General features: G+C 44.4%; 9 protein-coding genes and 3 non-coding genes across 12 annotated transcripts; 4 read left to right on the forward strand and 8 right to left on the reverse strand.

Annotated features, from left to right (window-relative positions):
• Positions 1–151: 151 nt before the first annotated feature.
• Positions 152–7,672, forward strand: PUMCH_000950 (uncharacterized protein; the record flags this gene model as incomplete). Its single annotated transcript, XM_063020024.1, has 1 exon — positions 152–7,672. One exon carries the CDS (start codon positions 152–154, stop codon positions 7,670–7,672), a length of 7,521 nt encoding a protein of 2,506 aa, XP_062876094.1.
• A 130-nt stretch (positions 7,673–7,802) lies between these two features.
• On the reverse strand, positions 7,803–9,107 carry PUMCH_000951 (uncharacterized protein; the record flags this gene model as incomplete). Its single annotated transcript, XM_063020025.1, has 1 exon — positions 7,803–9,107. One exon carries the CDS (start codon positions 9,105–9,107, stop codon positions 7,803–7,805), a length of 1,305 nt encoding a protein of 434 aa, XP_062876095.1.
• Positions 9,108–9,657: 550 nt separating this feature from the next.
• On the reverse strand, positions 9,658–10,722 carry PUMCH_000952 (uncharacterized protein; the record flags this gene model as incomplete). Its single annotated transcript, XM_063020026.1, has 1 exon — positions 9,658–10,722. The coding sequence occupies one exon, from the start codon at positions 10,720–10,722 to the stop codon at positions 9,658–9,660; it is 1,065 nt and encodes a 354-aa protein (XP_062876096.1).
• A 187-nt stretch (positions 10,723–10,909) lies between these two features.
• On the reverse strand, positions 10,910–10,983 carry PUMCH_000953. Its single transcript has one exon. It is a non-coding gene; the product is annotated as a tRNA-Asn (tRNA).
• Positions 10,984–11,055: 72 nt separating this feature from the next.
• Positions 11,056–11,129, reverse strand: PUMCH_000954. The gene has a single exon. It is a non-coding gene; the product is annotated as a tRNA-Asn (tRNA).
• A 541-nt stretch (positions 11,130–11,670) lies between these two features.
• Positions 11,671–13,395, reverse strand: PUMCH_000955 (uncharacterized protein; the record flags this gene model as incomplete). The annotated part of the gene is made up of 1 exon (XM_063020027.1): positions 11,671–13,395. The coding sequence occupies one exon, from the start codon at positions 13,393–13,395 to the stop codon at positions 11,671–11,673; it is 1,725 nt and encodes a 574-aa protein (XP_062876097.1).
• Positions 13,396–13,935: 540 nt separating this feature from the next.
• Positions 13,936–14,007, forward strand: PUMCH_000956. Its single transcript has one exon. It is a non-coding gene; the product is annotated as a tRNA-Glu (tRNA).
• A 350-nt stretch (positions 14,008–14,357) lies between these two features.
• On the forward strand, positions 14,358–15,200 carry PUMCH_000957 (uncharacterized protein; the record flags this gene model as incomplete). Its single annotated transcript, XM_063020028.1, has 1 exon — positions 14,358–15,200. The coding sequence occupies one exon, from the start codon at positions 14,358–14,360 to the stop codon at positions 15,198–15,200; it is 843 nt and encodes a 280-aa protein (XP_062876098.1).
• Positions 15,201–15,209: 9 nt separating this feature from the next.
• Positions 15,210–16,373, reverse strand: PUMCH_000958 (uncharacterized protein; the record flags this gene model as incomplete). The annotated part of the gene is made up of 1 exon (XM_063020029.1): positions 15,210–16,373. One exon carries the CDS (start codon positions 16,371–16,373, stop codon positions 15,210–15,212), a length of 1,164 nt encoding a protein of 387 aa, XP_062876099.1.
• Positions 16,374–16,672: 299 nt separating this feature from the next.
• PUMCH_000959 (uncharacterized protein) lies at positions 16,673–19,591 on the reverse strand (the record flags this gene model as incomplete). Its single annotated transcript, XM_063020030.1, has 1 exon — positions 16,673–19,591. One exon carries the CDS (start codon positions 19,589–19,591, stop codon positions 16,673–16,675), a length of 2,919 nt encoding a protein of 972 aa, XP_062876100.1.
• A 924-nt stretch (positions 19,592–20,515) lies between these two features.
• On the forward strand, positions 20,516–21,040 carry PUMCH_000960 (uncharacterized protein; the record flags this gene model as incomplete). The annotated part of the gene is made up of 1 exon (XM_063020031.1): positions 20,516–21,040. The coding sequence occupies one exon, from the start codon at positions 20,516–20,518 to the stop codon at positions 21,038–21,040; it is 525 nt and encodes a 174-aa protein (XP_062876101.1).
• Positions 21,041–22,178: 1,138 nt separating this feature from the next.
• PUMCH_000961 (uncharacterized protein) lies at positions 22,179–24,044 on the reverse strand (the record flags this gene model as incomplete). The annotated part of the gene is made up of 1 exon (XM_063020032.1): positions 22,179–24,044. One exon carries the CDS (start codon positions 24,042–24,044, stop codon positions 22,179–22,181), a length of 1,866 nt encoding a protein of 621 aa, XP_062876102.1.
• Positions 24,045–24,505: the final 461 nt, after the last annotated feature.

The following is a 24,505-nucleotide window of genomic DNA, read 5'->3' on the forward strand; positions in this document are numbered from 1 at the left end:
TCATGACCAATTCTCCACTTCTAAATTTCACCCTAAAATTTTCACCCTCAACCCATTTACCCGTCTTTTCCCTCATGTACGCTCCCATCTATACCACCACTGAAATCCTACACATCACCGATCTTTCCCATACAAAACCAAAGCTGCCCCCATGAAGCTCAAGCTCCAAGTGGTGCTCCTCCCCGTGACCCTGGCGGAAATCCCCACCGACAGAGTCACCTCCTACAAAAAATTCCTACATTTGGCCGATCCTCAGAGCACAATCGGTGAGGTCTGCGATGCCTTGGTCAACCGATACTACAAACTCTACCCTGACGCCAAACAGCTCCGGGTAGAGGGCGTGCAGGATAACGAGCGGTGTGATCTCGACCCGGATTTCGCCGCCGAAGATGTATTTCTGTCGGGCGATACGCTCAGAATCTTGTGCGAGAACTTATTGTTGGACGCTGTGGGAACGTCTACGATCCTAGAGGGACCGAGTGAGAATTCCCTTACACAGGCTTTGCGAAAGCGGGTAGGCCTGCCCGATTTGGACCATGAAGATAGTCGCTTCTCCAAGAGATCGCGGACGATCTGGGGCTTGAGACTGGCCTCGACGCTGTTCGTGAAAACAGCAGACGTTTCGCGCGACCGCGCGATGGAGAGCCCCAATACCTCGGTCATATATACCGCGACACAGGCAGAGTCGCCGACGCTTTTGCCGCCTCCCGAGGATGAAGATCTGCGCTCCAGAATCATTCCTCACAAGAGACTGTCTCCGAAGTCTACCCAAGGCAAACGCATAACGTCTGGAATGCTACAGCTTCCAAATGCAGTCACAGCGCCGGCTGCACAGACTCCATCGGGCAGCCGGGTTGCAACGTTGACGAAGGCCTCTCTGAACGATATACTTTCCAGCTCAAACACCACCAATACCAAGGATGCCTTTAGCGACAACGACGAGACTGAGATGAGCCGAACTGCGGCTGATTTCTCGCGTATTGCTCGCGCTTCGGGCCCCGTATCGTCGGACGTAGAAGAAATAGAGAGTATCTCCGAGAGCGAGTTCGAAACTGTCAGCGCAAACACAAAGACGGCGGCCTCCCTGAATACTGCTCACAATAACAAGGTCAATCTCCCTCCTCCTCGAGCTCCCCATGGAATTACCCCTTCGAAGAAAGGCCCACTCCTCACACTGACTCCTGCTCCCCAGAAGACAAAACAACCTGGCTCTGTAGCTCAAGTTCTAAAGAATGGTCAACATTTGCTGGGCAACGGGAACACGGTGTCGTCCCAGTCATCAATTCAGGCTCAGACAGCGACGAAGTGGAAACCTGGGACAGGCCCAATTCCGAAAGCTACAACTGCGGCATCAGGAATCCCAGGGTCGAGCAGCATGCCCACTATTAATTCTACTGTGCCCAAACAGTTCTTGAATCTTAACGTGGCTCATTCAGAATCAAGCCAGCCTCTCAAAAATCCCACAGCTCCTAATCCCCTGTTTGTGCCTAATTCTTCAGCGGCTTTACCAAACTCCGCAAACTCTACGCACAATAATTCTCATAATCCAATTTCTTCCAAAATGGGAATTAATAATATAGCTTTCTCTGATGCAATTCCCTCCGCTTCGGCTCCTCGCCAGTCAGTAACAAAGCCAGCTAGTAGAGATACTACACTTACAACAGAAAATGCCTCTGCCAGACCACTGTCAAGTGACAGTGTTGCTCCCGCAAATCATTCGAAAGTGCATGCCAGCCAGGCAGGATCTGTTCCTGGAACAAAATCTATGGCGAGTAAAGAAACTGGCCCAATTGCTACTGGTGATAATTTGGTCAGGTCCGGGCAAACTCCTGCAAGAGGAAGTACCACAGTAAGTAGAGATTGGCCCACGAACTCCGCTCCTACGGTGCCGACGTCCAAAGAGCAACCACTGATCTATCCTTATACGCCAAATGACCAGAACCAAGCAAAGCTGGCGAACACCCCTGTTCCTAGAGTGCATTTGGAATTGAATCCCATGCGCAGTCAGCAAAATGTCAATTCGGCGTATTCTCCTAACAACAATCAATACATTCCTCGTCAGGCCGCCACTCCGCACATTAATACTCAGGTTCTCTCAAATAACCCTCCGGCGCAACAGAATAGCCCTGGTATCATAGTTACTCCTCGCAGTAACCACCTGCCATATTCCACCAACACACGCCTGTCTGAGCAGGTGCAAAATTCGTCGCCACAGTTCATCCAGTATCAGACAGGGTATTATCAATATCATCCTCGACCTCCTATCGTATTCAACAACTCTCAAATCGGCCCTCAACAAAATTTTCAACAATCGCTTCCCAAAGACCATAATCAGCCAATGCTGCAATCAAATGTTCCATTATATACTACTCAATCGAGTAGCAATACATCTTTTGATCCACAACCTCCGAAACAAAGCCATCATGGCGATCGCGGCAACCAATTCACACATCACCAACAGAATTCACAAAACTTACTACATCAACATGGCAAGGTTCAGAATGCTCATTATGGAAACTCGGGTGCTGCGTTTAATGCTTCGAGAGCGAGCCAGGACATTCAGGCTGTCCAGAATCCCCCTAAGGGTGGCGCAACTTCTTCGATTCAGACCAATAATTCAACTCTGTCTCGGCCCGCCAACAACCCTTCTGCAATGTATACGCCTGTGGATGCTTCTGTGGGAAGTTACGCGGCTCAACTTGCTAGAATGGCGAATGCTGTAGGCACTGCTACATCAGCGACGGCAAAAGAGGTCACCTCAACAGACAAGCAGCTGGAAACGTATGAAGTACAATCAAGAACAACTTCTCCTGTTACAGCCTCTGGTCCAGGGATTCTGATCCCGCCAACTCAGCCAATGTCAAGTGCAAAGCTGGTTGAGATGACATTACATAAAACTCAGGATTCTGGTGCAAAAGATGACACCACACGCCTTATGCATAAGAATTTTTTTCAACTCAGTGGAAAGAATCTCATTTTTAGTGCTCCGCGAGCTCCTTCTGTTGAGGCAGAAGACCGGCATTTGCAAGTCGGAGATAAATCATCGTCTCTGGGGAAAATTTCAAATGGGGCTTTGCGCACTCAAGTTCCCTCAGGTAATTCTGAAAAATATAACTCGACGCTGGTATCAGCTGCGCCAAACACCACCTCAGAACAAATTCGTCAGGCTAACGTAAGTAAGGACCAACAAACCAGCGCTGTTGAGGAACAGGTCACTGTTCCAAGTGTGGCAAACACGCCCGTGTCAACTGCGCCCGAGACCACCTCCGAACATATTGGTCAGACAAATTTGAGTAAAAAGCAACAAGCCAGCGCTTCTGAGAAACAGGCCACTATTCCAAGTGTGGTGAACACGACTCCCGGAGAAGCTATCGAAACACATTCAGAAACGACGCTTCAGAAGACCAATAATCGTCTCCATACTCTGCTGAGTGAAGAGGTTCAAGCTCAAGGTGTGGTTCCCGAAGAAGTCACGGACACATCACTTCATGGGAATTCTACTGAACTTGCGGACGGCAGCACGAAGAGATCAAACGACAGAACGCCAACCCCCGCAAAACCACAATGGGACTCTCGTCTCACTCCTGCGAAGGCAAAAATTGGCTCTGTTTCAGGTGAATCTCTGCGTGTAGAACACCCTCCAGCAAATATTACTCCACAGAATGGGTCGCAACCTGCTAGTCGTGTAATTCTGAACCTTACTCAACAAACCAAAAAAGACCAGGCAAATCTTAGCAAGGAAGAGATAATCACTTTGTTTAAAAGCAATATGCGTGTATCTAACAAGATAAACAAGAAATTAGCGGTTCAAGCACCCACTGGCCTCTTTGAAGAACCAGACGATGAGAAAGAACGCATACGTATGGAACATAATTTGGCTGAAAGTGCTCAAGAGCTTGACAATAGACGCAGAGCGGCAACTGCTGCTGCCCAATCAACAACCGAACGGAGTTTGCGCTCAAGGGTAACAATTGGTGGCGTTCCAAACTTCGAAATAAATCCTGACGCAGCTGTAGAGGAAGCACGCGAGAAAGAAAGGGATGCCCGCGCAAAGGGACTACCATACCCGTTCTGTGATTTCGCAAGCAAATCTAAATTATCTTCAGTTTTCATCAAATTGAAAAAGTTGGACGCCAGATTAGAAAAAGAATCTGCTGAAAGGGAGTCTACTGTAAGAGTGAAGACTGAGCCTGGAACTCCAAAACGATCGCATGTCGAACACCAGCCACAGGTAGCATCACCAACTCCATTGTTGAACCAAAGCTCCCGAGAGTCGAGCGAAGAGCCTTTGATTTCTCTCAATAGAAACAGAAGCAGAGGTGCCACTCAGAACGTTCCTATCAGTGACAATGAGTCTTCTTCTTCTTATGGTCCATCAACAGCCCCCACTCCTGCTGCGGAGCAAACGCCACTTGTCGAGGAAGAGGGCAATGTTATTGAGGAAGAACTTCATGTTATAGAGAAGGAAACTCATGTTTCAGAGGAAGAAAGCCATGTTTCAGAGGAAGAAAGTCATGTTTCAGAGGAAGAAAGTCATGATTCAGAGGAAGAAAGTCATGATTCAGAGGAAGAACACATTGGCAACCCCGTCCCCAGAAAACGTGCCGGCGAAGATCTCAGTCTGTTGCCCTCCAAGAAGCTTCGCCGTCCAGCCTATAGAAGACGTTTGGCGAAGCAGTTTGAGGAGGCAACGATCATTTCGTTGGGATCTTCTGATTCTGAGTCTGAGAATGAAGCACAGCGATCCCGTATAGTCTCTGAAGATGAAGTGCTAGGATCCTTGACTAGGACTAGTGAAGTAAATTCGGGTCGAAAAGAAATCACAAGCAGTAGTAGAACCGATTCTCTCATTGCGAAAAAGATCAGTTCCCCTGCAGTAAACAAAGTCAGAGCTGAACCGATTAGTATTCAGTCTTCAACTATTGTGCTCGACCAGGCAAGCCATGTTGAATTGTCAGACAAACAATTAAACAAAGAAAAGGCTGTTTCGAAAGATCTCTCGAAGAATGTGGTAACTCTGGTTTCCACATCGACTGTGTCAGGTATGTCTAGAAATCTGGAAAATGAAATTCTTTCTGCCACAAATGTGGTGACGAAGAAAATTGTACCCACCCCAAGAGAAGTGGCCAAACTGAGTACCTCTCATGATACAGTCGCAATGGCAATGAAGAATCCAAGTTCTTTGTCAACCGATAAAGCGCCGGAGGAAGCTACAACCCAGACTTCCATTCCCAGCCTGAATTTTGAATCAAACAGAATTTCAGCAGGTGAAAATTTGAAAACCAGCGACAATCTGCAAAGTCTCTCAAATGAAAATGTCGCTGACAAGGCCTCAAACCTTGACATTTTCGTCTCTCAGCCTTCGTCCACGAAAATCGTGCAAGATTCAAAGTCGGTTCCAAAGATCGATATTGAATTAAAAGACCCAATGAAAAGCTCCAAAGATACTGCCGAAACCGAGCAAATTGTTGAGTCATTGTCTTCGGATCCCATCAATAATGTTACAACTTCTACTCATTCAACACAGCCTCAGGTATCTTCAGAGTTGAATTCCACTGAAAACTCTGCCAGTCTTGCAGCAGATACCACGCAAAATGAACTGTTACAATCTGAAAGCTATCTTGTAACTTCGAGATCTCCTGAGAGTATCGAAAATACGCCAACCTTGCAATCAATCAAGCCTGGATCTGCCAAAGAAAGTGTGCAGTTGCCGAAAAGCAATGTTCCTAAGGCGGTAGATCAGAAACTCGATTCTAAAGTGCAAGAAAGTGCGATACGGTCAGTTAATCTGTCTGCCTCTGGAAATCAATCCGACACGTCTGAACTTGTGGCTGAGAAAGCAACTGAAAAACACGCTGGTCCACTGGCAAAGGTTCTTGCTCCCGAATCAGTTCCCACACCTTCAATGCAAACTTCAATCCCCGCTCAACCCTCCAAACCAAAGGGATCAACTTCCACGAGACCAGACTTTAGCACTCCCGATTTCTCAATTCCAATAGTTGATGCTCTGGTCAAAAAGAACGATGCCATTCTCAAATCATCCCAAGAGTCGTTTTCACAACAACTGGCAGAGAAAAAGTCGAAGGAAGAAGAAAAGAAAGAGAAGAAAGAGAAGAAGGAAAAGAAAGAAAAGAAAGAAAAGGCGAAGGATAAAGAAAAGAAGGAGAAGAAAGAGAAGAAAGAAAAGAAAGAGAAGAAAGAGAAGGAAAAAAAGGAAAAGAGAGAGAAAAAGGAGAAGAAGGCGAAGAATGATGAAACTGGACAGACAGAAGAAGGGCAAAAAAGAGAGAAACATAAAGATAAACATAAAGATAAACATAAGGAGAACCATGAGGAGAGAAAGGAGAGAAAGCAAAGGGAGAAAGCCTTGAAGGAGAGAAGAGAGTCCCAAAATAATGAAGAAAAAGAAGCAAATAGGGCAACTCCCATGAAAGATGTTTCGTCTCGGGCATCAGAAGGCAGTGTTCTCAGTCAAAAGAACAAGATGCAAGATCAATTACCCGATCAGACGCAGACTCTAAACGTGCAGCCTACGAAGAAGAAGGAGAGCGATGGCAATAATCTGATACAACGAGCCACTAAGAACCTGCATGATTTGAATGATTTGCCAGGACTCTCTACAAATCAAGATAAGGAATCAGCTCCAGCTGTATCTGAGGTAACGAAGAAGAACGATCGCCTGAAGTATGTGTTCGACATCCAGAAAACTTCGGGCAGTTTGAAGGAACCAAAGGTGCTGCAAAACAAGCTGGACCCAAAAGTCCCTTCGAAGGATGATTCTATCACTGCAAATACTGTTGGCGGATCTGGCTCAATTAAATCAAAGAAGGTATTCAACGAGCCCGAATCTACTGTGAAGCACGCAAATGTTCAAACAGACTCACAGATAGAAAAGGTTAAACTGCAAGCTCAATCTCAACTCAAAGACCCAATTTCCGTGACAGCGTCACCGCCGAAGACTGAGAAATTATCTACGAAAGCTCCACCTAAGGCGACGACTCCGGCAGCGGTTCTCTCGAAGGAGATTTCAACTCTGCCACTGCAATCTTCTCCAGCACTTAAAAAGACTTCTCACCGCCTCTTGCCAAAAAGGCTCGCCTCAGCAAGTAAGACTGCCAAATCTGTTGATCCGGCTGATCTCTTGCAAGCGCTGAAAAATTCGCTGGGAGAAGATCGTGCCACAACAAAGATTACTCTGAGTTCTGAGACATCGCAAAACGATGATGTGTCCAAGTCAGATCTGCAAAAATCGAAGGACTCTCACAGCATCAATTCTTCCAGCTCGGAAAATACAAAACCGAACAAGGCTAAGAACACCATTGATAAGGTTAAAACTCGCACAAATCCCATCAAAAAACCCTCTCTTCTCTCTTTGACATCCTTAGTTGCGAGAGGAGTTCCAGATGTGCAAGATAATGTCAAACAAGCAGGAGCAACAAAACCAATAAGCAAGCCCTCAATCAAAGCACTCTCTTCAGAATCTTCGTCAGAGGATTCGGATTCGGATTCAGGCTCAGATTCGGATTCTGGTTCAAGCAGCGACGACTCTGACTCTGAATCAAACTCTAAGTTTGTAAATCTACAGAATCTCAAAGGGGGCAAAGGTGGCAAATCGAAGAAGAAAAAGAATGCTGGATTTTCCAGTCTCATGAAAGATGTCAAGAAAAAGTAATTGCATTATAATAGATAGATGAATATTTAATGTATTCTTATCCGAACATGTTCTAATTGAGGTAACAAACAAACCAATCAATTCAATTTCTCAAAGGCGTACCAATAGACTAAAAGCACAAGCATCGATTTTAGACGGACCTGCCAATCACATCTACGCTCCAAGCTTTGTAGTCATATCTATAGCGTCTTGACTTCTTTCCAAGCAGGACACGATATTCGTCGGAGATCAGATAAAGTATTCGCTCGAACAAGTCATTAAGCCAAGCCTTTGCGGCCACCGGATTTTCTAGATATAAAGCTCCGACATATTGTTCGAAATAGTCTGCTGCGAACTCCTCTTCGTAGACTATTTCGTCGGTACGTTCCTGGTGGTTCCCGGCGCACAAGTTAGGAATGTAAGACTCGAAGAGTGTTCTGTTCACCACAGGATCTTCAAGAGCATTGTGTAGGTTGTAAACCAAAGCTAAGCGTGAGAGCAAAGTGTTCGTGCCCAAGATTCTTCGGAGCGAGTGGTATGTTTTACGGCCAAATGTTTCGTCGTCAGAGAATGGCTTCAGCAGACGGAACTTGTACAAAAACGCAGAGGCTTCTGTGGCTATCAAGTAATCGCCCAAGCCATCCAAAAACAGCAAATCGTGGCGGATTACTCTCAGAGTGTCGGCATTAACAGGAATGCCTCTGGCCACCAAGGCCGCATGAACCAGATGGTTCGGATCAGACAACGCTAGATACAACTCCTTATGGAGCAAAGCGCGCGCTAATAAGTGCTTTGACTTGACCTGTGGCAATGGAGGCACGGTGATGCCTGCACCATCGCCAATCTGGACCCATCGCAAGTTCAACAGGGGATCATATAAATTGCGGTAGTTGATTTTCACCGACTTGTAATACTCAGAGGCAACCTTCAATATACGCTTCTCGGTCGCGGAGGGAGGTGTGAGCCCCAAGTGAGCACCTCCAAGCTTCAAGTACGAATCAACAAGCTCGTTTGTAAGCGCCTGAACACGGTTCCCGTTCCCGTGTTCGATGAACGAGATGAGCCCCACAGCCATATAAAACAGCTTTGGGTCCGACGATGACGTGAAGAAATTATACTGCTCCAAATCACTTTGCACGTGGTGCACCAAGTCGTCCTTATTAACCCAGTCCTTCTTAGCATATGTGGTCAATTGTTCCACCGTCTGCTTCAAAAACCCACCACCATATGCAATTGAGAACGAGCCCAACTTCTGGTACGCGTAGAGCTTGATGTTGTCAAGTCCAAGTGAGCTTAAGTGTGTTTTGAACCACGCACTCTGTATCACCTCTGGAGACACGTTGAGCGAGAACAGAGACATGTTTCCGGCAAGATTGTTGCTGCAGCGAAGATGTCGAAGCTCGATTTTTTTTCTTTTGTAGAAGGAGCCGTGTCGTGGTGCTACAGTTCGGAGCATGATGTATAATAATATATAGTAGACCGTGTGTGATTGTTATCAGTCATAGAAGCGATAGGCGTGCAGACAAGCGCCACTAATTTACGGATCTGGTGAAACAGAGGAAAATGTGGGGTCATTTTTTTCAGATGAGTCAATGGAAGGCAGACAAAATGTTCTTCTTTCCTTCGGGAGATTTCTATTGGCGGAGTGGTTTTGTTTTTTTTTATCGATTGCTTGTTCTTGGCGCCGCTGGGTTTGTAGATGATTGCAAGGCTGAACATAGGAGTAAATAAGTTGTGAGGCAGGCCGTTGTTGGACTGAAAGTAGATATTTATTGAATCCTCTTTATTTTCTTAGTGCATTCTGCTTATTCTACGTTTTGAATTTTCTATTCTGCCGAAGTTACCTTATCAGTGGATACTTTACAATCGAATCAGCATCATACATATAGAATGAGTCGTACCTAAAAAGAAACAACTATGACTCATCCATGATAATTTTGCCGATATATTCTTTATCCATCGTAAGCTGTGTCTATAAGGAAGTGATGTAGCTCGTCTCAACGATTCTATAACTTGGGTCTACTTCTCAAAAGTTCAACAATTTTCTTGCCAACACCATAGGAAAATTCGTATCCAGATCCACCAGCTCCGTATCCGTTCACAACGGTCACACCATCGTGGCGCTCGCGAGATACGTTCATGCCTCCCTTTCTCGCAGGGCGGAAACCAACATTGACGCGGACCACATCAAAATACTTCTCGCCCTTTGAATTCGTCTTCATAAGCTGAGGATACAATTTTGCTGCTCGCTCCTTCAACTCCGCAGTATCGCTGTCTCGCACTCCCGGAAATGTGTCATGGGGTTGCTTTGTTCCGCCAACAATACATCCTCCATGAGAAGGTCTAAAGATGAAAAAAGTCCACTTGTTGTCCTTCAGCTGATGAGTAACAGTGAACTTCTCGAGACCGGTATTGGCGGGTGGCAGCACCAATAGTGTCTGGCCCCGGATCGGGAAACAGTCCTTATCGTAGCCACCATTCCATTGGAGACCCATCCCACTACAGTTGACAATGATGGCACCCGCGGGACCAAATTGGGTGGCCTCCTTCAAAGATTCAAGCTTTGCGTGAACGAATTTCACTCCATATTGGATTTTCAACTTTCGGTAAAGAAATTGGATATAGAGCGGAGCATTGAGTGCATAAGTGTCATACTCAGTTCCCATCACCACACCCTCAGGCAATTCCAGAGAGTCCAAAACTCGGAAATTCGTAATTTCCTCCTTGTATCCCAGGCCTACTTTTCTATAAAACTGATCGGGGTTTTCGAAATATTCTTTTCCTGTGACGAACAGAATCAGCGATTCTGGCTCCAGTTGAGCGAGCGCTTTGAACCGACGCAACGTGGCTCGCGCATACGCCGCCTCAGTGGCTTCGTGCGCATTCTTGCTAGGAAACGGCCGAAAATGTGCCCCGGCCCATGCTGATGTGTATTCCGGAGAAAAGTCAAACAGTTCCGGATCATGGTGGGAGACAATAGTTAGAGAGTTTACCTCAAGTTTGCTCTCGCAGATGGCCAAGGCTGCAGAAAGGCCAATCACACCTGCACCCACAATGACGATGTCAGTCATGTCTTTGTATAAATTCAAACTGAATGAAAATGAGTACTGAGCGGTGAATTAATGGACGGGTTTTGCAATCACTGTGTGGCTGTGTGCAGACCTGGGGGTTGCCGGGATAAGCGAGGTTGTGTGCAGAACTGGCATTTGTACGAGAAGGAAAAATGAATTTAAACCACCCAAATGTTGGAAAAAATAACGACCTCGGTGAGGATCGAACTCACGATCTCAAGATTAACAGTCTTACGCCTTAACCAGCTTGGCCACGAAGTCGCTTTGTGACCAGGGAAAATGTCTACTAATCATGACCCTGCAGAAAAGACCAATTGAGACTGCAAAAATAAACGACCTCGGTGAGGGTCGAACTCACGATCTTAAGATTAACAGTCTTACGCCTTAGCCAACTTGGCCACGAAGTCATTTGTTGAGAGTTTTTTGCTGAGTTGTTATAGTACTTGTAAAAGTTACTGGTTGCCTTCACTGCAGACTTTTTTAAATACTTTTAATCAGGTGCCTTTCCCTAGCACATCATTGTTGAATTTTCTTATTGCCAGATCTTACATTATTCTGATATCTTTTGCTTCTCAATGCCATCATACAGATTCGTCAAAAAAAAAAAATTGGATAAGCATAGAGATTAGCTTTGGTTGGGTTCTGAACATCTCTCACACAAGTGCCCAACCACTTCATGACAAATCAAATGAACTGAACACTAAACAAATAGGCCCTATATCTCATAAATGTTTGTGAAGAATGAAGTATATGATCTAGCACTTTTTCGAGCTTGTTTCACCCATTCCAATATGAATGCTCAGCCTTAGTCAGTCGAAGTACTGATGCCTCTACAGAAGTATTTGACTTTCGAAGCTGTGTGAAGGCACTTTCGAGATTAGATGCTCGAGGTCTTGTCTATGTTCTTTTGAAAATTATTCTATGTTAATTATGTTCTATACTCTAATTTTACTTATACAAGTTGAGCAAGTCAACGCCCAAAACATCAACTACAGTCTTACCAGCTGCAACAACGTCTTCGTCGAAGTATCTTCTGCCAGTAAGTTGCAACCCGATTGGTGCACCCTTGAACTTGCTTGCATCGTAATTATTGAGCTCAAGCTCTTCCAAAGGTGATCTGAACTCATACGAGGCATGTGATTCGTCCCATTGATCCTGTTCTGGGCTTTGAAATAATCCAGTCTGGAATACCAAAGTTGGAAAGTCGATGAGATTGAACAAAGATGTGTAGGACCAGTTGTAGATCTCCTCAGGTCTGGGTGCAACGTTACTGTAGGTGGGACTGATGATAAAGTCAATAGCATTGTCGTTCAAGAAGTCTGTGTACTCCTGCTTCAACTGATCCCTGATAATATTAAGTTTTCTGTTTTCTGCCACATCATACATCTCAGAACCATCGCCGTAGTTGAGTGCCCACTTTGTAAGCTTCGTCAATGGCTCACCAGAATCTGCCAAAAGCTTTCTCTGCATGTAGTTTCCATCACAAGAATACATTTTGCAAACTGTATCACGGGCCAATTGAGTCTTGATTGGTTTAAACTCAACCACCTTGACGCCCGCAGCTTCGAGTTTCTCGGCTACGTGCTTCAAGCCCCTAGCAATAGGAGGAGTTGGCTTGACAATGCCATCGTCGTACATGATTCCGATAGTCAAACTCTCTGGTTTTGGTTTCTCTACTTTTTTCCATGGCAATGGATATGTGGTGCAGTCTGTGGTCCATGGCTTACCCTGATTGATGTATACATCCATGAGGAAGTCGATATCGTCAACTGTCCTGGTCAAAGGACCTTGCACAGCAGGCACAGACTCCTGACCAGCACCGGAGGAAATTCCTCCGTTTTTGGAAAATCTGTTAGTAGTAGGTCTCAAGCCAACACATCCACCAAATGCAGCTGGACCACGGATACTGCCACCAATGTCAGATCCAATACCAACAGCAGAGCCACCGAAGGCAACAATAGCACCTTCACCAGATGAGGATCCTCCAGAAGTCAATGCTATGTTGTAAGGGCATCTAGAGTGGCCAATAAAATTATTGTTTCCGCACAAGTGCATGAGGGTTTGAGGTTGGTTGGTTCTAACATAGAAAACGGCACCCAAGTCTTCCAAGATCTGTGTGGTAATGGAATGTTTAGTTGGGATGTTGGTAATCTTGGAAACGTAGCCTCCATGTGTAATTTTGTTTTTGTAGTTCATCTGTTCCTTCAATGAGATAGGGATTCCATGCAAGGGACCCACAGTCTTGCCATTTTCGGCATAATATTCATCCAAGTACTTGGCTCTCTCCAATCCTTCCTCGGGGAAGAGTTCCAAGGCACAGTTTGTGAACTGGTGTGCAAGAGTACCTCTTTTGGCAAAGGCCTTGAAGACGTCGGTCGCAGACCATTGGCCCTTGCCGATTTTCTCGCATAAAGTCACCAAAGATGAGTCTGTGATTTCAAACTCCTGTTCTGTCAATAACCTGTGTTCACGGATATACTTGACCGCATTCAATTGCTGTTCTTCTAATTCTGCAATGGGAGCAGGTAACTCTGCGGAAAACTCCGGCAAGATACCGGCTGCCAAGTCCTTTCTGTACTTTTCCAACTTGGGCAAGTACTCGGACTCGAACTTGGCTGCATCCTCGTAGTCATCGAGTTTGTCAGTCGTCAAGAAGTCAGTGTATGAGACCATACTGATAGGTGATCCAGGTAGATAAGAGGTACGATAAGAGAAAAGGGTATTCACAGGCGGTCAATGGCAGTGAAGATCGGAATGGGATCAAGAAGAAAAGTGGTTGCAAGAGAAATAATCCGGAAATTGGTCGGGGATGTTTGGTCCTTATATAGTCAACGGTGATAAAATTGAGGCCGCTCGATTAGGAAGTTACCTCAGTGATCAACCATGCCGTCTGAGGGCCACCAGTCGCGCTAAATGGGGCAGTACCCGATACGGCAGGTGGGAGCGGTTCAGCGCGAGCTTGGGAGATATCAATCAATCTACTGAAAGCGGAAACCCCAAGACGTCAAAACGGTTTTCGAAAGGTCGTTTGTTTGGCAAATGGATGGATGTGCTGGATGTGCTGGAAAGTTTCAAAATATTCTCGCTTCGGATATGAACAGATACGTTGGGAGATAGGCAGAATGAAGAGTGAGCTTCGCCATCGAGGCTATTATGAGAGAAAAAATAAGGCAGTACCATATATTAAACAACCCAGTTTCAAAAGCATAAAAATCCGATATGGTGTAATGGCTAGCACAGTTCGCTCTCACCGAGCAGATCGGGGTTCGATTCCCCGTATCGGAGTAACTTTTTGCATCCTTGAAAACTCTTTTTTTTTATTCCAAATTATATTTCGAAGAGGGTAATTTTATGGATTTATGTTGAAGGACTTAGATTTTTGACATCTTTTGTACAAATTTTTCTTCACCTGAATCTTTTTTCGATTTTTTGATTCTGGTTCTTACATTTGGACCAAATGATACAAGCTGTAGAAAATAATGCAATCAATATCATTTAGTGAAAGTTGTTAGTTTTTGTAAAAAACTGAGCCATGATTCATTCGTAATGTTTTAAAATTTGCTTTATTCCCATTCACTCTCTATACATTAATAAGCCTCATTCGAATCGTGGAGTATGGAGTACTTTTATAGTACATGCTACAGAAGATTCTAAAAAACGGCACGAAAACGCCTGGCCCTTTTATCAAAAAACCATCTCCAATAACAGCCCTTGTGAATCGAAATCAACTGCTACGGAAAGATCCCAAATACAAATACTCCCCGTCGTACATAAATGATAAAGCATGGTATGATCAACCACACTTCACCAAAAAGGCACTACCGGAGAAGCCAACAGATATAAAAGGTGTCGATAGTGCAGCATATCAGCTCATGAATGATAAATTAGCTATAAAAAACTTCCCGGTGCTATCGAGAAATCGCTTCTTCACCCTTCGATTCGTGGACCTGAAGAATGACTTAAGCTTGGGCAGGAAATCGAATATTGCCTACACTTTCACCAACTACGCGGTTGCGTTGCTCAATGATCCTAAGCTAGGAAACAAATTCAAGTCATACAAAGGCGCTTTGAAGAACTTGCCGTTTTTTCAAACACAACCTCAACCTATGGGTACTGCTGTAGCTAGATCGAAGTATCGAAAGCTAGTCAAACGAACTCTCCATGATACCTTGCATAGATTAGTACCCAATCAAGAGTCAGATATTGCTAAAGTGAGCGGTGTTTATCTCTTCCGTTTCACAGCAGTCCCCGTGACTGAGATAGACATGCAAGAGGTGAAATCTGAAATTGATAAGGCGATTAAGAAAGTATATCTGAACGCCAATTATTCCAAGCAATCAGATGAAGCTACTAAAGGGCCAAAGCAAACTGGCCTACGTACCAAATTACTACAACATGCGCGCAAGGAGAATACACTTGATGCTCATAAAGTTCCTGGATTCGTTCCCAAACTACCTTACTTGTTCAAATACCCTTAATTTTATTGTCTATACTGGCGGTAAAACGTTAGCTGCCAGTTGCCCAACAACGTTTCCAGCTGGACTGTACTCACACACAATATAGTTTCCCCATCCTTGCGACCTGCAATCTTTATAGGCACATCCAACCATTGTAGAACCTTTCCACACAACCTGAGTGAAGTGACTGTATTCGTTATGTGTCGTGTAGTCATATGTCTGTCCTTCATCGTACCACGCTTTGACAGCGGCAGGACCATTGGCAAATCCAGCAGCAAGGTTCTCTCCAAAAGGACCATGCGTATGAGTCAACACTCCAGAGCAGTCGTAGTTGTCGGCATTATTTTTAGCATAAGCATAGGCAGAATTTGACCAAGACAATGGTCCCACACCATGAGCAGCACGGTCGGTGTTATGAGCATCGAGAATAGCTTTTGCGAAGCTTTGATCAATCTGGAGATTTGAATTATAGATATCATTGTAGATACCGTTACCACCACTACCTCCACTACTACCAGAAGAGCTCGACGATGGTTGGGCGCTCGAGCTTGCGGAGACAGTTGAAGATGATTTAGATGCTTGAGGCATTGGACTGGCTTGAACTGCGATACTAGTGCTCGAGGAGACTAGGTTCGACGAGGAGGCAGAAATCGTAGAAAATGCAGGCGAACTGCTCACCAGAATTGGAGCTTGGGCTACGGCAGGGGCAGGAGCGTTGGCAGATGATGAGCCACCCAAATCCCCGAGAAGCAGCCCCAAGATTGCTCTCCAACCACCAGTGGATGAAGAACTAGAAGAAGTGCTCGAGGAAGGAGTCGAAGCAGCAGGACTCGGAGATGAATATGAAGAGAACAATGATCCAAGTCCACTTATCACACTAGAAATTCCTTGCATCAACGCACTTTGACCGGAAGTGTTCGAATTCACGGCAGGCGAGGGAGCGGCACTAGCAGTAGCCGCAGCTTGATTTGCTAGAGCTGCCGCAGTCTGAACTGATGGCGCTTGGGCTACTAAATTCGCTGGTGTTGTTGGATTCGAGCCGACTTGGGTATTAGCCACAGCCAGAGGACTCCAGCTGAAAAGAGATCCGTCAGCATTTGTAATAGCCGTAGCTGTTTGCCATGATGTTATTGGCGCAGCTTCACCAGTGCTGAGAAGCAAAAGAGCTGTAATATATGCTACAGCCAACCGCATTGAGTAACAATGATAATGAAGAATTGAAAGAATTGATGTATACGTGAATTCTGACAGTAGCAGCACACCTTGCTGTTATAAGGAATTGCAAAATTCACGACATCATCCATTTCATTTCCTCTATAGGAAGAATACCGACATTTGAAAACGGCTGCAAATTCGCGCCTGCACATAGAGAACCGCAGGTCCATCTTAACCCAATTAGGCAATGTGATTCTGAAAAGATGGCCTAAAACGGAAAGATCAAAAAACTCTAGATCATTGGAAGCAAATTCAAGGGATAGTCTGGGCTTTCATCATCAATTTTGAAGACTCAAAATTTCCTGAACAAGTCCGAACATAATGGCAGATAATCCTGCGCCAGTTGCACGTACAGTCAACTGAAATGCCTTAGCGTCCAGATCGGTGCTACGTAACGAGATCAATACACCGTAATTTGACTTAAGCGTTTTCAAAATACCCGCGCCAGTGATCATAATATTTTCGCCGGGGTTATCTGGTGTTTTTTGAACGATTGCGAAACCAATTCTCTGTAATGTGCTAGCCAAGAAGGCACAGTTGTATCGATGAGGGGCACATAGTAATCCACTCAGCTCTCCTTCTTCGACTCCAAGTAAGGTTCCAATTTGAACCCATCTCTTTTTAAAGTCGTCAATAGAGGCCATGGTTGTTCCCGACAATCCTTTCAGAAGACTTATAGGTATTTTTAAGCGAAGCGAATTGAACGAGCCACTGCACTTGTAGCTAATTGAAATCACCGGTCCACACTTGTTTTCCACTATATCACATATACGAGCCTCGAACTCCATCGAGGATCTATCCGTGATTGTCAGGTCCGGAGTTTTAGTCAAATTGACTATGTACTCACCTTTGTTATCAGTCGATATGTCAGATACTGTGAATGCGCTGATAGTAGCGCCGGAATTTCTTGCTGCATTGTTGATGATAGTGAAACTAATTGTGTAGGCATAGCCGGATCGTTGAATCTTGTATGTCAATTTTACCAACTGATCTTCGTAAAAAATACCTGCATCATATTGCAACATACGATGGTATCCTCCATACCAATTTGGAGTAAGGGGAAGTGGTTTTGGAGCCTCGTCCTCGAAGAAAGGATTACTCTTCTCATCAAAGTTCTCACTATTATCTGGTCCATTTGGAGCTGGTGAACCCACGAGAGTTCTTTTAAAAGATGACGTGCTTCTGTTTACCAAGGCCAAGCTACCTAATTGTCGAAGAAGTTTGTTTTCCTTATTTTCAAATGGAGGCAAGGGCAAAAGAAGACTCTTCGCAAAAGAAACATCTTCGTAATTTGAGCTGACCAAAAATGTGGCGATTTTCAAAAATTCGCTTGCTCGATTTTGGATTTCCAAGTCTAGTGAAAGCGTCTCTACTTCTAGTAGATCCATGATATCAGGTACAAAATCTGCCTTGGGAAAGCGATTGATGAATTTGAGGAAAGCACTCAATATAAGAGGCCTTGTCAGAAGACTTGAAGTGAAGTAGGAATCATATAGAATTTGAAACTGGCTATTGATACCGAACTGTTCGTTTTCAGAGTTACTCTGTTCAGCCAACTTGTATCCGAACTCCCCGAGGACAAATGCAGAGACTTTCATTAAAGAGTCTCCCTCAGGAGCACCAGAAGATTTTCGAAGTATATTGACAATATACTTGCATGCTTTGATAGTCAAATCTTCATTGTTCACAATAACTTGGGCAACTCTTTCCCAAACCTCGCCCTCAAGCACACCATCAATTCTCACATTTGGATTGGCAGTAGAGCCACTAATAGATAATAATCGGAGCATTGATGAGACATACCACGTAGAATCTGTGGCAAAACGCTCCGCTATGAGGGCAATCTTCACGGAAATACTTGCTCTCAAGGATGTCTCAGAAGACGGATAGTAGTCCAAAAGATGGTTCACAATTTGAGTATATGACATTTCGTCACAAACGATATATAGCAAATCAATTGTTTTTCTCCGAACCGAAATATCTTTGTTATGCAAAGAAGTGAATATTTTTTCCAAATGCTCTACGAAAGGGATTTTAGCTTCCGATCTTGCAACCAATTTGATGAGCGTATCGAGTGCTAGGTATCGAGTGTTTGTCTCTTGCGAATCAATTAATTGCACAAGAGCTTTAACAGCACCCGAGAGAGCGTCTGGTGACGCGTCTAAATATGTCAGTATGGAGACAGCCTGAAATAGGATGGCCGAGTGCGTGTTACGGCTAGTTTGGGCCAGTCTGGGAACCAAAGCATTTTGAATGGATCGAGATACCACGAGACGGATACTCTGGACGGTGGTGGCATCTAACGAGTCAGAGGACCCAGTTTTGACGAAGTAGTGTTCTGTTAGCTGGAGGAGCTTAATAACCAACCATGGAGAAGGCGTATCGTAATAAAATTCATCAGAAGGACATGTTGCATCCACCACGAGTGAATACAAACGTTGAGCAACAGAGGGCATGATCGCCTTGGCATAGCTCGGTTTAAATTCAGTTAGAAGCGATGCCAATGGCACAGCGCTGAGAATTAGGGATATGTCGGTGTCGTCGATGAGTGAAAGAAGCCGTGGGATCCAATTATCATTCGTTATCAATACCGAGGGACAGAGTCGGAGCAATGCAAGCAAGGCAACAGACGCCTTCTTCTTCACCAAATTGGTGGAAGTGGGGGAGACACAAAGCCCATATACTAGCGGAATCAATTCCTGCCAGAACTCAGCCGTTGGGTCTGTGTTAGTGATGATGACCGTTTTCTGATGTCCAACGGCCGGAAAGTTGAAATTTGATGCAATGAACAGCAATGCCAAAATGTTGATGTCGTCCGAGTCTACACGCAAGTCTCGAATCAAATGCGTTTGTGTTCTTTCTATCAACTCCTGAACAAAGTTCAATGGAGTTATGCCTGTTCGGTTCAGCAACAAAGACACCAGAAGATACCCCAATTGCTTCTCCAGATAATTGGACGAGGACAAAAGATCGTACGCCTGATCGAGGCCAAACCTCACTTCTTCTGAAAGCCCTAATAGGTATATGTAGATGAGTTTGCAGACGTACTTCTTCTTCTGATACGAGGTGAGCGATGTAGCAAACTTGGCGCGAATATTACTCACTTCAACGTTTATGCGTTTTCTTTCCTCCGCAGCATCCTGTGCTGCCCGCAAGTCCATGATGAACTGCGTCAATCCCTTCATCTGAGGTGCCATATTGAGTGAAAACTAGTAGTGTGATGCAAGGAAGAGAGGGAATTGAGGCAAAGAGCGTGGAGAGGATTCTTTCCTGGAACTGTCAATGCAGGCTTTTATTTTGATTTTGCTCTGAGACACGCGCGGAGATAGATTTGTATGATTTGAAGGTCTGGAAAATGGTGTCTGTATTGGGGTAGTGCCTGATGATTTGCAGCCAAAGGGACCATGCGATTTGGAGTCTCGGAACGTGCAAATTACAGGGGAGGATATTTTGCGAACACTTTTTGATCCTTTTATATATGGAATATTTTTTTTAATTTTCCATCACGATTCGATCAGAAACGAACTAGATCGTACAAACCAAGTAAAGCTTACTGGTGTATTCCCTGCGATCGATAGGAAATAGCACAGGAAATCAATTTCAAGAAAATTAAGAAAAATTACAAGAGAATAAACACTACAAAAATGTACACCCCGAGAAGTTCAAACTCTGCACTTGCAGTGGATTGATGAAAGTGCCTGAATGTTTGGAGACCGGCAAAAACCAGAGACATGAATTGAAACAAAAAAAATACAGAAACTAGTCTCCAATAATGTGTCCGATATCCATCTTATTCTGTTCAAATATTCTCACTCTGCTCTTTCCTCATGACCTCCACCCAGAATTAGCACCCAGTGGTATCTCCCATAGCGCCAACAAGGAAGCAAGATAACGATAGAACACAACTCACAAAAACAAAAAAGCGAAAGCAAACGATTTAAATAAACTCTCCCATTCAAGAATTAATACAAAATATTCCCTCTCTCACTCAACAATTATTCTACTCACGTTCTCGGCCACACACCCACCTGACCAATTAGCGGGCTCGCCCGCACTCGGGTCTGCACATCAATTGACCTTTTTCACCACCAACCTTCTCCTACAACTTCGACCCATCGATCATGTCTGTCGCAAGAACCGCAGCCACCAAATTGAACTGGGCTCAGGTCTCCCAGACCTTGGGCTTGGCTGGTCACACTGCCGCCTCTTTGACCGCGTTCAAGAAGAGAAACGACGAGGCCAAGAAGCAACACCAAACCTTGTCTGCTCAACCTACCGTTGTCGACTTTGGCTACTACAGATCCGTGTTGAAGAACCAAAAGGTTGTGGACGAGATCGAGAAGGCTGTTTCCCAATTCAAGCCTGTTTCCATTGACGTGTCTAAGACCTTGAAGACCATTGACATTTTCGAGCAAAAGGCCGTTGAGAACGCCAAGGCCACCGAGAAGTCTGTTGACGAGGAGATCCACCAATTGAAGGCCACTTTGAAGGACATTGAGTCCGCCAGACCATTCGACCAATTGACCACCGACGATGTTGAGAAGGCTAGACCTGACTTGACCGAGAAGGTTACTTACATGGTCAAGAACGGTAAGTGGGAGGTGCCAGGCTACAAGGAGAAGTTCGGCGATTTGACCGTTATGTAAGCATTAGAATATTCCATAAAAACACGACATATTGAGATACTTGTCATTGTAGGGGACAGTTGGTTGTTGTACTGGGCTCTGTGGCCATACGTATGTATCTTTGGTTGAAAGTGGTTTAAATTGATTAGTTTTTGCCATGTATTACAATGTGTTCACGTTAGTTAACTGGTATCAAAGTGGAGCCAGTGGTGCCAGTAGAGGCTACTGGTTTCCAATGTCCTTCAATATACATGTAAGTCCCATCATCTTGGTAACTGAGCCCAAAGTGGCAACCATTGTATAGCTCAAGCGGGGTGTAGGAGAGAATTTTTTGATCTTTTAGCAGTTCACCGCTTCGCTTGGACTTGTAGCCTCTCTCGTACTCTCTATCCCACATCGTAACCACAACGTTGCACTTGAACCGATCCATAGCGCTCAATAGCGCCTGGTTTACATCCCGATACCACTTACTTCGTGTCTGGCGGTCTGTGCATCGTAGATTCCAGTAAAACGCCGAAAGATTCTCTACAACTATGGTGTTGAGCCTACACTGACCCACATCATTGCGGGGCCTCTTACTGATCAGGTCAATCAAGTCTACCAAATCATTCGATTCTTCACATCCAAAACGAATGCAATCCACTGGTAGGTCAACGATTCTATGAAGCTGTTGGATGCCACATTCAATGAGAACAACTCCAGTAGCTTCGGATACCCCATCCTGGCATTCAGACTTGGGCTCTAGATGGCTCAAGTCATCTTGGGCTCTATCTTTTCCGAATTGATTGAGCCAGTTTTTGTAAATTTTCTGCTTTGTTCGTAGGTGATTGAATTGTACAATTGCAAATTGATTCTTGAGTTCAACAGAATTGTTATCAGCAGGCCAGACAGTCGAGGCACTTTTCAAATGAAGAAACTTCGATTAGTAAAGTTTAATTGCTCTATCGTAATGTACATACATTTGTAAGAGGCACTTGTTTCATACAGCTACTCAAGTAGTGGATAGAGCAAGATGCAGAATGGCTGCAAAACTGATTCCAAAGATATAGTATGTAATGTCTGCCAACAAAAGCGAAATACGCAGGATGGCAGGCTTAAATGTCGAAGGATTTAGATTATTTTCATCAATTTTATTCATTAATTTTTAGTGCTGTAGCTTTTAAGGGTCGTAGGTATCATAAGAGTTTGTGAAGAAGATGGTACCATTTAGCTCATGGTCAAAGTTGTAGTCCATTCCATTGATGACGATTTTGTTGATCCTCATCTCACTGTAGGCATCGTAAATTTCTCCTTTCAATGCCATATCGACATCTTCAGCATTTCCTCGGTTCAAGTGGACCATTTTGCGGACCAACTCATCGATGAAATGTGCAATGACTGTTGTGTAGTTTGGTGTAAACTTCTCGCGATGCAAAAAAACACAATCATTGGGGGTTTCAACTGCGTCAAAGTACTTTTCTTTCTCCTCGGATGCCTCTTGCAGCTCATCCTCCATTTCATCAATCTCATACGTCTTGGCGGGTAAACATCTGAAGGGTATACTAAACTTATTGTCGTGGAAATTCCAAGTGGTGTTTTGCATGGGTTGAAAGAGCTGGAACAAATCACCCAAGTTATGATCGTACTCCATTCGGTCCGAGAGCACCTCGCTCATAGATCTTATTAACTGTGTGGTTTGCAAATCCTTGAAGACCCCTTTATCTCTGATGTAGTATCTATGATACAAGAGAAATTGATCCAAAAGCTCCAAGTACTTTTGACAATGTGTGCACTTGCATCCAATCCACATGAGGGTATTCATTGCCTGTTCATAGCAGGCAAGACTCGACATGAAATTGGGAAGTACCAAGTTCACAACATGGGACTTTATATTTGCCAATAATGCTGGTAAAATGTGAGTATACAACTTGACTTTACGAAGGTATAGACCATCTATACCATCGTCTATGTTTCCGTCAGGAGGAACATTATGTCTAATGCTGAGGTACGTGAGGGTGTCAGAAGTCTCCACAATGGTTTCAATGAAAGAAAATACAACAAGATCCCATTTTTCAGTATTAGTATGGTTGTTGTATTTGTATTGCGTATTCTGAATGATTGACAAGCGCTTGAGAGACAGAAACTCAAAGCGTAAGAGACCAGATTCCAAACATTCTTGGTTGCAGCTGTGGAAATGATTGCAACCTAAAGAGACCTGAAAGTTTTCGAGCGTATTGAAGTTGATGTAGGGAAAACCATGAGTCCAATTGTCGTGGTCATGCACCACGTTGAAGGTCCTAAGTTTCTCTAGCATGAATGGGGATTGTTTGTATAGGTCCCAAAGGGCACCAGTGAATACACTGTACACAAGCAATTCGTCCCTAATGGACAAGCGCTGCAATTGCTTGAGCGTTGGAATAACGCTTGGAGAAAGCGATGTAGTCTTGCCAGTTCCTGCAACAATTACTTCTCTCACCGACGGAAAGTGGGTACCTAGGGAATCGAGCTGACTCAAATCGTCAATAGTGACAGAAGTGAGAGCAAACGAACTATTCCACGATTGATAGTCCAAGCGGGTTCTAAGAGTAGCCTCTCCAATATAGATCTTCGAAATTGAGTTTGGAATGAGTGCCAATAAGCTGAAAAACTGCTCTAAAACAGACACAATTTCGGGCGGAAAAGCCCCTCGAGTCTCGATTGTCTCGATGTACTCTGCCAATTTTGGATTGACCCGAAGAGAGATTACCAATGTCTGTAGCTTAGCATGAAGCATCTTGAGATGGGCATCTCTAGATTTGGAAACCAGCGAAAACCCGCAGATAGTGGTCTTCGACAGGTCTATGAATCCAAGACCCATCCGTTTCCCTGCATCAGCCAGAGGCTGCAATGGCGGGTTTATCTGAACAACTATGTTTCTGTAGAGTTGCTTCAAGCATGGCTCGTAGAAGTGGAAATTTGTTAGAGCAAGATTAAGAAGCAGTTGCTGTGGTAGAAACCAGAGAATATCAGCAAGAACATTAGACTGAAGAGTTTGTAGTGTTGCCATTGAGGACGTTAATGCTACAATATGGAGAGGAGACTCTGAGGGTGTGATATGATGAAAATTGACCGCTCGAAACTGTGTGACGAGAATATAAGAATTAATTTTGAAGATAATTTTGTAGACCAAATTTTGGTTAAGTTTCTGAGCAATTGGAATATCTCGATCAGGTTTGAGCCGGTTAGATATGACGTGTGTTCGAGAGAGTCGTACTTGAGGTGATCGCTGCGTAGTTTGCAAGCACTCCTAAATCGAGAAACGGAAAGAATATTTGATTGAATTGGGATCATTTACATATGATTGAATTTTCGAATTTGAATCAAGAAGAAGCTCGTCCTGGGCGCTTCGATTGAGGAAGAGAGACTAGGACGATATAGACTGAGGAAGTGCAACAATAATTATCAACAGAAAATACAATCAAGAACTCGGTTCCAAGTATTCCCTTCTTATCCATTTCGTCTACATCG

Source organism: Australozyma saopauloensis, chromosome 1 (assembly GCF_035610405.1).
Source record: "Australozyma saopauloensis chromosome 1, complete sequence".
NCBI classification, from domain to species: domain Eukaryota; kingdom Fungi; phylum Ascomycota; class Pichiomycetes; order Serinales; family Metschnikowiaceae; genus Australozyma; species Australozyma saopauloensis.